The sequence below is a fragment of the Prionailurus viverrinus genome, chromosome A2 (genome assembly GCF_022837055.1).
Source record: "Prionailurus viverrinus isolate Anna chromosome A2, UM_Priviv_1.0, whole genome shotgun sequence".
Taxonomy (NCBI): domain Eukaryota; kingdom Metazoa; phylum Chordata; class Mammalia; order Carnivora; family Felidae; genus Prionailurus; species Prionailurus viverrinus.
The window spans coordinates 11,186,389-11,197,759 of NC_062562.1; the positions used below are offsets into that span (position 1 = coordinate 11,186,389).

General features: G+C 45.7%; 2 protein-coding genes across 2 annotated transcripts; one reads left to right on the forward strand and one right to left on the reverse strand.

Annotated features, from left to right (window-relative positions):
* LOC125160454 (olfactory receptor 10H3-like) lies at window positions 1–945 on the forward strand. The gene has a single exon (XM_047849417.1). It carries the CDS (start codon window positions 16–18, stop codon window positions 943–945), a length of 930 nt encoding a protein of 309 aa, XP_047705373.1. The 5' UTR covers window positions 1–15.
* Window positions 946–10,068: 9,123 nt separating this feature from the next.
* LOC125160461 (olfactory receptor 10H3-like) lies at window positions 10,069–11,022 on the reverse strand. The gene has a single exon (XM_047849427.1). It carries the CDS (start codon window positions 10,996–10,998, stop codon window positions 10,069–10,071), a length of 930 nt encoding a protein of 309 aa, XP_047705383.1. The 5' UTR covers window positions 10,999–11,022.
* Between the last annotated feature and the right edge of the window lie 349 nt (window positions 11,023–11,371).

An 11,371-nucleotide genomic window follows, 5' to 3' on the forward strand; every position in this document is an offset into this window, starting at 1 on the left:
GGTCAGAACTATAGCATGATGACTGAGTTCATCCTCGTGGGCTTCTCCACCTTCCCACAGCATCTCCTGCCTGCCTTCTTCCTGCTGTACCTGCTCATGTACCTGTTCACGCTGCTGGGGAACCTGCTCATCATGGCCACAGTCTGGAGCGAGCGCAGCCTGCACACGCCCATGTACCTCTTCCTGTGCGCCCTGTCCACCTCTGAGATTCTGTTCACCGTTGCCATCACCCCTCGCATGCTGGTTGACATGCTCTTCACCCACCGCACCATCACCTGGGCGGCCTGTGCCAGCCAGATGTTTTTCTCCTTCACGTTTGGCTTCACACACTCCTTCCTGCTCATGATCATGGGCTATGACCGCTACGTGGCCATCTGCCACCCCCTGCGCTACAATGTGCTCATGAGCAACCGTAGCTGTGCCCGTCTGGTGTCCTGGACCTGGGCTGGTGGCTCAGTCATGGGGATGATGGTGACCCTGATAGTTTTTCACCTCACCTTCTGTGGATCTAACATGATCCACCATTTTTTCTGCCATGTGTTTTCCCTTCTAAAGTTGGCCTGTGGGAATGAGAATTCCTCCGTCACCTTGGCTGTGATCCTGGTGTGTGTCTCAGCTCTGATGAGCTGTTTATTCCTCATCGTCCTCTCCTATGTCTTCATCGTGGCCGCCATATTGCGGATCCCCTCTGCTGAAGGCAGGCACAAGACCTTCTCCACATGTGTGTCCCACCTCACTGTGGTCATTGTGCACTATGGCTTTGCCTCCATTATCTACCTCAAGCCCAAAGGCCCCCATTCTATGGACAGTAACACCCTGATGGCCACCACCTATACAGTCTTCACTCCCTTTCTCAGTCCAATCATTTTCAGCCTCAGGAATAAGGAGCTCAAGAACGCCATAAAGAAAAGCATCCAGAGAAAACTCATTCCTCTAAGCTCCTGATGGCCAGTTGGGTGGTGAGGCATATGATTGAAGGACTGAGAATAATGATTGTCTCCAGGGGACAGTTGTAGGAATTCAGTATATGGAAATACTTATTAGGTATTGTTGGATGCATAGGGTTTTGGAGCAGGATAGGTATTAGTTTTTCCCAATTTTTTTTACCTCCCTCGTACATAGGCCCTAGTGATCAGTGTCTCTTCTTCTTGATCCCATGCGATGAACTCCTTCCCATTACCTCTGTCTAAGAATGTGTTAGCTCTCTATGGGCCAGTGGAGAGCATCACACGGATGTGTCTTGGCACTGATGCACAGGGTTCTTCTCGAATAGACAAGCAAGGGAGGACTTTCTCAAACTTCCTTCACCATAGGAATAAACAAAAGTAAGCAAAATAATAAATGCCACCAGCACTGGGGTTTTAGTTATCAGGCACTGTGTCCAGTGTTGTGTAAGTACTATCTTTTAATTATAGCAAATGCACAAAAGAGCATTCACTATTTTATTCTAAGGAATGGTTCCATGTTTATAGTTCCCACCTTCTTTGGAGGTGATAGACCCTAAATGATTCCTAATGTTGAGATGAGTTGAGTGAAGGATGTCAGAATGCAAAGTGGAGAAAGAGAGTTTGAGAGCCAGAGTGACAGAGAGAGAAAGCGGAGAAGATTCAGTGCTTGAGGAAGAACATACAGATTGTTAAAAAGGTGTTGCTCTCTGACATCTTAAGGAAATATTTTTCCCTTTTTTCCCATATTACTTGCAATAAAACATAAATTTCTTATTCCTGTGTTTACTTGAATCTATCTGTGGGATGTGCTGGAGGGTACAGTGCTATCTCAGGATGGGACAAAGAGAGGTCAAGGGTGTGAGCACCCCCTTTATGCCAAGGGTTTGGGAAACCATGTGTCTGAGCACCCAGGAGGGGGTCTTCCATTGGTATAAATTCTTACTCAAAGCTGTGGCCAGATATTGGAGTGGCAGGCAGAAGGTGTTTTATAATAATAAACCTATGATGGCTGTCACATATGAATGCCTGCTGTCTGCCAAATGCTGTGGGAAGGGTTTCCTATGCGTTTACTCTTCTAAGTCTCAAAATGAATTATTCTTTCTCTGCATTTAGATATGACCCACATCTATTACTATTCACATTTTTGAAATGCATAAAATGCAAATGTGATAGATAATTTGTCCTGGGTCACACCACCTTGAAGGCGGGAAGCAGGAATCGATTACAATGTGCATGTGTGTGCAACTGGTGAACAGGAACCCGCCTCTCTCAGGTGTCTACAGAGAGAAGTGAGGTCGTGACTGGGAGGAGAAGGCTGTCATTAGAGGGAAGAGACCCCTTTCAGGGAAGGAGGGCAGGTGCAGCCCTAGGCACACACCCGTTTCACACACCCAGAGGGAAACACGGACTCCAGAGGAGTTCATGAGAAACTTTGTCTCATGAACACTGACAACGAGAGCTTGGCAAAACCGGCTACGGCAGTTTTGGGGTTCCATCCATTATTTTGCTCATTATTGGTGTTACTGACGGATGCCCCCACCATTCCTAAGATGTGCTTCTCCAGAGTCTGCGGCTGTGTTCCCTGACCCATCAAGAGAGGGTGTTCAGATGAGGAGGAGGGTGTTGTAGTTTCAGGGCAGAAGATTTATATGCTTTGTTACAGCAGCCCCAGAAACTGACTCCTGAAATGGTATCCTGACATTAAATGTTTTGGGGTTTTCATTACAAAATCAGCTGAGTTGCAGGGGGTGAAATGACAGATTAAGTACTTACACGAAGGGGAAACCACCAGGAATTGATTGGTAGATCTCAAACTCATCTCTTTAGACAGAAAGGTGACACTTTTACCAGCCCTGTTTTTCTTTTTTAAGGTTTTTTTTTTGTATTATTCCCCAGAGAAACAGAACCACTAGGATGAATGTGTATACAAAGAGATGTGTATATGTACATAGGTGTATATAACATATATAACACATATAACATGTAATAATGTTAGTGTATGTTTTAAATTCATGCTTTGAATAACTACTTGCTATTTTTTTTAATGTACCATATCATCACATATATGACGTTTTCCCTTGGTCCTGGAACAGTAGTCTTTCAGCTACTAAGCTAATTAAATGCAAGATGTATAATTTAGTTCACAAATTATAATGCCTTTCCTTTGAGGCACTGATTTTTAAAACTGAACAAAAAGCTTTGAAATCAATATCAAAAGGAAAAGCCCATTTGGCACATAGTAGAAGTTTATTAAATATTTGTTAGTTGACTACAACACTCAACTTACTGAATAAATATTGTTCTGGTGCAACCACAGTATATTATATATTATAGTATGTCATAATTGTGTTGTTCCATTTTATAAAATGTGATATGTCTGCATCCGGCTCTTCCTGTCCCCACACTGAGGGCTTTTTTAGTGCCAGGTTACATCAGTGTTATTTTCAGGTCCCGAGATTCAGAGTGGGTCCCTTAGCTAGAGATCAGAGTGGATGTGATGAATGGATGAAGGAAGTAGAGAGGATGAGAGAAGGGAGGAATGACTAGAGGGGAAGAAGAGAGGGAGAGGGAGGGAGGGAGGGAGGAAGAGAGAGAGAAAGGAAGGGCATTCCCAGGGTCTCAGCCACCATCTTTGGACATGGAGGAGTTCGCATCCAGCTTCCAGTGCTCTGGGGCCAGGTCCCCGGGATCTGCCTCAGGGGAGGGCACCCTCAGAGGTAACACTCTTGCCCCGCTCACTTCTGACCCCCATGCAGCAGCAACCAGGGTATCCAAGCCAGACATTGTGAGAGAGAGAAAGGGGTGGGCTCCCCAAGGGGGTGGGGATAGGAGGTGGGTAGGGGGCACTCGCCTGCAGAGCAGAGATTGCCCTGGACCCCGGGTTGGCATGACTCCACAAGGTGTGTCTGTGTCAGGAGCTGGAGTCTGGCAGCCAGAGGAGGGTGGAGTCGAGAGGGGAGGTCAGCGGGCACAGTGCACCAGCAGATGGGGCGTGAGGCCAGAGCCAGGGCTAGACCACAGCACACAGAGGCCAGCAGTGGGGGCCAGAGATGGTGGCTGAGGGATGAGGTCCAGGAGGAGCTGAGTCTGGTGCCCCGGGATTGCTGGGCCGCCCCAGGCCCCTGCTGCCCCCAAATGCTTCTTTCCTGCATGAGAGAGAGACCCCATCCTGACACCCAGTCTAATCATCCACTTTCCAGGTGGGGTTCTGGGTCCTCCAAGCATTGGCTGACTTGGCTCTGAGATAACACTTGGTGACAACCTTCTGGGGGCTGGGTGAGGGGGCAGAAGCAGTGCTGTGATATGGGGGTGAGCCCTGCCCCAAGGTAAGTATTTGAAGCCTTGTCATCAAATCTCACTGATATAGGTAAATGACAGATTGTGTATCATGGATATATTAGTATGTATCATCGAGATGCATGTGTCAGTGATGCAGATATAAATACGCATACCTGTGTGTACCTCTTTCCCAATTTTTCACCAGGGCTGAGGCTTCAGAGCCATCCCCTGTGCTCTGTGGCTGTCAGGTTTGTTTTTTCTATATGCCGTGTAGAGCTTCGTGGCTCACGCCCACCCCATGTTACTTGGCCCTGCCCCCAGGTGAGGGTGGGGGTGTCTCTGACTGCCCCTGACTGTCTGCCATCACAGACAAGGCTGCCATGAATGGCTTGACCACGTCCCCTCGCTGAGCTGAGTTTCAGATGGAGATCTAGAAGTGTTTGCGGGACCTTGGGTAAGTGTCCCCTTAATCTGGCCGTGAACCACCAAGTGAGGACGTCTTCAGTCTAGTCATCTCACCTCTGGGCCAACACAGGGCGGATCCAGATTTCTAAGTCTTGCCGCTCTAGCAAGTGGATGGGGAGCCTGTACCCACTGTGTTCACAGATTGCTGCTGTTTTATTACTTTTTTAATGTTTATTCATTTATTGAGAGAGAGACAGACAGACAGAGAGAGCGAGCATGAGCAGGGGAGGGGCAGAGAATCCCAAACAGGCTCCACCCCATCAGAGCAGAGCCCAATGCGGGGCTCGAACTCACGGACCATGAGATCACGACCTGAGCTGAAACCAAGACAAGGATGCTTACCCTACTGAGCCACCCAGGCGTCCTGAGTGTTGCTGTGGTAAACCGAATTCCTCTCCTTGCTAATGAGCCGCTCATGTCCTTGTTTGCTGCTGGCCTAGTGCGTTACCTCAGCTGCAGATCACCTGTGCCCCCCTCTTGCCCACTTTCTATCATGATGCCTGTCCTTTTTCTCATTGGTTTCCTCATTTCTCTTTTTTCTCACTGTAGATTCTAGATATTACTCTCTTGTCAATGGGTTCTTTTCAGCTGGATCGAGGTACACATAATATACGAAGAGCTGCGTACATTTAATGGGTACATTTTGATGACTTTGGACATACGCCTACAATTGTGATACCATCCGCACAATCAAGGTAATAAATGTTATGTACCTCCTCCAAAGATTCCTCAAGTCCCCTTCTGTGTGTGTGTGTGTGTGTGTGTGTGTGTTAGTAACTTTAAAGGACATCTACCCTCTTAATAAGTTTTTTTTTATTGAAATCTAGTTGACAAATAAACTTGTGTGAATTTAAGGTGTACCGTGTGTTGAGTTGGTATGTTTATTCATTATAATGCGATCGCCATTGCGCTAATAGCTAGCATGTCTATCAGGTCACGTGATCATCATGTCTGTTTTAGTGTTGGGGATAAATAAGATCTCGTCTCTTAGCGAGTTTGATGATTAGAATACAATATTGGCGTCTATGTTCTTAACAAGTGTTTAATTGTGCACTATCGTCTTGTTAACTCTAGCTTGTAGGTTGAACGGCAGAGCTCAGGAACTTATACAGCAAGTAGCTCTCTGTTCTCTGTCATTGGTAACCTTTATCCATGATGCTCTTTGCTAAAAGGATTCAGAATTTCCATGTAATAGAACTGATCTTTTTTACTGAAGGTTTGTGCTCTTTTTTCTTTTTTTTTTTTTTTTTTTTAAATTTTTTTTTTTCAACATTTATTTATTTTTGGGACAGAGAGAGACAGAGCATGAATGGGCGAGGGGCAGAGAGAGAGGGAGACACAGAATCGGAAACAGGCTCCAGGCTCTGAGCCATCAGCCCAGAGCCCGACGCGGGGCTCGAACTCACGGACCGTGAGATCGTGACCTGGCTGAAGTCGGACGCTTAACCGACTGCGCCACCCAGGCGCCCCTCTTTTTTCTTTTTAAGGAACGTGTTTCCTGTTCCTGGAGCACGAAGATCCTATTACACTTGCTGTCATTAGCTATGTTTTTATCTTTCACAATTATGTTTTCAATCTATCTTGATTCTCTTTTTGGTGGGGTATTGGGAGTCTAGTTTTGGTTTTTGTTTGTAGAGAGAGGTACTTTCCTCAACAGCATCTCCTAAACAATTCACCTTTTTTCCAAATGATTTGTGGTGTGACCTGAACCATACATGAATGGCTCTGTCTCCGAGCTCTGATTCCAGAACCACTGGTCACTGTCCTTGCACTGATCCCACACTGCTTTGTTTCCAAGATGCTGTCGCGTGTCTACAGAGTGCAGTCTCCCCCCACCTCCTGTCATTCTTCATTTCCAGATGGACTCAGTTATTCATGGGTCCTTATTTTTGACAAACATTTTGCAATACGTTTATGCTCTTTCTCAAGAGTCCAACTGGATGTTTTTGAGGGCATTACATTGAATGTATAGATTAAATTTGGGGAAGAATGAACATCTTTCTGATATTGTCTTTTGCTTTCATCCATTTTGTTAGGTCATCTGTCATGTTTCCTGTCTGTTAGAGGTCTCATAGTTCTCCATGAAGCTCCTGTGTGTACTTGTTTAAAGTAATTCCTAGACTGTTGTCAGGTTTTGTGCAACTTTGAATGATACCTTATTTTGTAATGTTTTATTATTAACTAATTTTGAACTTATGAGAAAGCTGCAAAAAGCATACAGAAAACTCTCATCCTCCCCCCAACAACCCCTTTGAATGCCAGGATCTTCCAGAACCAGGACAATGATGAGACCCAGGGCACAAACGCTGGTATATAACACTGTATAGCAAACAACAGCTCTTACTAGAATTCTTTCAACTCTCCACTAATATCCTATTTCTATTCCAGGACACAATCCATTTCATGTAGTTGTTATTTCAAGTTTGCATTATCATTCACTTCTAAGTATTTCTTAATTTCCCTTTAAGCCAGATGATTAATGACTAATATGTTACTTTGGCATTGTCAAATGGTTCACCCAATATTTACATTCTAAATACATGGGAATTTTGAGGGGTCCTTTTCTTATTAAAGTCCAGTAGTATTGCCAAATGATCAGATATTTGGGGCTTTGGGTATTGGTACTTGGGGATGTACCTGTATTTCCTTTATGACCTGACAGTGTTTGATGTTTTTCTCTTTTTCTTTCATTTTGTGTTGGTGTAGTGAATAGGAGCATATGTGTGTTTGTGTGTATTTGTACAGGATAAATAAACATATATAAGTATATATTACCTTTTGTATATATATATACATGTATGTACATGAATGTATATAGAATACACAGAATATACACGAGCTATGTATATATATATATACTTATATATGTATGTATATATATATATATATACACATAGCTCAAGTATTAAATAATGTGACATAATTAAGTCTTAAAACACCAGTAATTAAAATTATAATGCAGGGGCCCCAATACACAGGAGGGTGAGCATCCCTCCTGAGTCACACGGTCCACGTCGAGCACGGAGACCGTTCCTGCTGTCCTCCAGCTCCTGCTCCGATAGTGTTGGTTGAGGGCACACCGCACCCCAGGCCCTGTGCTGGGGCCCCTGCAGCTACACGGTCAGGTGAGTCCTCAAAACACACCCCAATGAGCAAACCCTGTAGCTGGGCTACCGGGACTCCTTCACCTTCGTTGACCGAATTCCAAGGACACTCAGCACTTCTCGAGAGCCATCTCAATGCCCCAGGTCTTCTCCACAAAGAAGAATGGTCTAAGAATCTGGCTTGAAACTAATTGTAAAGTGAAACCCAATAACATTTAACGTCAGGATGCCATTTCACGAGTCAGTTCCTGGGGCTGCTGTATCAAAGCATATAAATCTCGTGCCCTGACTCCACACACATCTATCCTCTTCCATGCTGGAGGCCAGAATTGAATCAGGGTCACCAGGTGTGAGTCCAGGTGTGAGCAGGGCTGCGTCCTTCGGGGGATCCGGGGAGGGATGTGTCTCCTGCTTTCCCAGCTTCGAGGGCACCACGCATCCCCTGGCTCGTGGTTCCTGCCTCAGCTACTCCAATTCCTCCTTCCGGTGTCACATCCCCTACTGCTCCCTGTCTCTGGCCCCTCCTGCCCCCTTGCATAAGGACACTTGCAATTATAGCAGCCCATCTGGGTGATGAGGGTAATCCCCCTGTCTCAGATCTTAACTGCATCTCATCTGCACACTCCCTCTTGCTGGGTCAGGGAACGCAGCCACAGGCTCTGGAGAAGCACATCTTAGGAATGGTGGGGGCATCCATCAGTAACACCGATAATGAGCAAAATAATGAATGGAACCCCAAAACTGCCATAGCCGGTTTTGCCAAGCTCTCGTTGTCAGTGTTCATGAGACAAAGTGTCTCATGAACTCCTCTGGAGTCCGTGTTTCCCTCTGGCTGTGTGAAAGGGGTGTGTACCTAGGGCTGCACCTGCCCTCCTTCCCTGAAAAGGGTCCCTTCCTTCTAATGACAGCCTTCTCCTCCTAGTCATGACCTCACTTCTCTCTGTAGACACCTGAGAGAGGCGGGTTCCTGATCACCAACTGCACACACATGCACATTGTAATCGATTCCTGCTCCCTGCCTCCATGGTGCTGTGGCCTGGGACAGATTTGCATTTTCCACATTTCAAAAATGTGATTAATGATAGATGTGGGTCATATCTAAATGTGGAGAAAGGATAATTTATTTTGAGGCTTAGAAGAGTGAATGCATAGGAAACCCTTCCCACAGCATTTAGCAAGTGGCAGGTACTCATATGTGGCAGCCATCCTTAGATTAGTATTGTAAAACATCTTCTGACTGCAGCTCAAATATCTGACCACAGTTTAAGTAAGAATTTACACCAATGGAAGGCCCCCTCCTGGAGCTTCAGACATGGTTTCCCAACCCCAGCATGGGAGTCAGACGCACCTAAAGTTGCATGTGACCCCTTCACTCACGTGTTGTGTGACCCCCACCAACATTTGTCATCAGCATAAAGGAGGTACCCACACCCTTGACCTTTCTTTGTGCCATCTTGAGATAGCACTGTGCCATCCAACACATCCTCCAGATAGCTGCAAGCAAACATAGTAGTGACAAATTGATGTTTTACTGAAAGCGTATGGGGGAAAAGGTAAAAGGATCTCCTTAAGATGTCAGATAGCCACACCCTTTAAACATTGTATATGTCGTTACTCAAGCACTGAACCCTCTCTCCTTTCCCTGTCTCTCTCTTTCTCCACTTTGCCTTCTGACATCCTTCACTCGACTCAGCTCAACAGAAAATCTCCTTCAAGTCTATCCCCTCAAAACGCAGAAGGAACTATACACATTCAGTCATCTTCTTGGACGGAAATAATGTATTTTCTTTTCTGCACTTGGCGTAATTAAAACATATGCTTATACAACACTGGGCACAGACCCTGATAGGAAAAGTTCGATGATGGTGGCATTTATTATTATGCTTATTGTTGTTTATCCTTATAGAGGAAGACGGGAAAATCCTCCTTTGCTTGTCCATTCAAGAACCATTGGCATCAGTGCCCAGATACATCCATGTGATGCCCCCCACTGGCCCATAGGTAGATAACACATTCTTAGACAGAAGTAATGGGATAGAGTTGATCACATGGGGTCTTAAACAAGAGATCATGATCCCTAGAGCCTATGCAAGAGGGGAGCATACAAATTGGGGAAAAACAAATACCTAGCAGGTATCCAACACCTATGGGTGCATCCAACAATATCTTTTCAGTATTTACATATATTGAATCCCTACAATAGTCCTATGGAGACAATGTTATTATTTTCACCCCTTCTGTTATATTTCCTCACCACCATGTCTCCTCCAGTGTCAGGAGCTTAAGGGACTGAATTTTCTCTGGAAGCTTTTCTTTATGGCATTCTTGAGTTCCTTATTCCTGAGGCTGAAAATGATCGGACTGAGAAAGGGCGTGAAGACTATATAGGTGGTAGCCATCAGGGTGTTACTGTCCATAGAATGGGGGCCCTTGGGCTTGAGGTAGATAATGGAGGCAAAGCCGTAGTGCACAATGACCACCGTGAGGTGGGACACACACGTGGAGAAGGTCTTGTGCCTGCCCTCAGCAGAGGGGATCCGCAATATGGCGGCCACGATGAAGACATAGGAGAGAACGATGAGGAATAAACAGCCCATCAGAGCTGAGACACACACCAGGATCACACCCAAGGTGACGGAGGATGTCTCCTTCCCACAGGCCAACTTTAGAAGGGAAAGCACGTGGCAGGCAAAATGGTGGATCACATTAGACCCACAGAAGGTGAGGTGAAAAACTATCAGGGTCACCATCATCCCCATGATCGAGCCACCAGCCCAGGACCAGGACACGAGGCGGGCACAGCCACGGGGGCTCATGAGCACATTGTAGCGCAGGGGGTGGCAGATGGCCACGTAGCGGTCGTAGCCCATGATCATGAGCAGGAAGGAGTGTGTGAAGCCAAACGTGAAGGAGAAAAACATCTGGCTGGCACAGGCCGTCCAGGTGATGGTGCGGTGGGTGGAGAGCATGTCAACCAGCATGCGAGGGGTGATGGCAACGGTGAACAGAATCTCGGAGGTGGACAGGGCGCACAGGAAGAGGTACATGGGCGTGTGCAGGCTGCGCTCGCTCCAGACTGTGGCCATGATGAGCAGGTTCCCCAGCAGCGTGAACAGGTACATGAGCAGATACAGCAGGAAGAAAGCGGGCAGGAGATGCCTTGGGAAGTTAGAGAATCCCACGAGGATGAACTCAGTCACCATGCTATAGTTTCGACCAGGCAGGGGTACTGCATCTGATGAGATCAGAAAGGGAATGTGGTGCGTAATTTATCCCATGAATGACAAGGATGATTCAGAATAAACCTATCATATAGTTAGTCACATGAATAAGTTAAAAAGGAAATGTCATATAATTATATCAATCTAGAAAGCTATCCTGGATTGCTAAAGTTCAATTCCTATATGGTTTTTAAAATTGATTTATAACTGACATACATTATATTATTTTAATACACAGCATAATGATGATATGTTTATATATCTTGAAGATTTTTTTAAAGCTTTGTCAACATCAAATCAACTGAGACTTTCTTAGTTAACTAAGAATACATGCCACAAACTAGGAAATAGTACA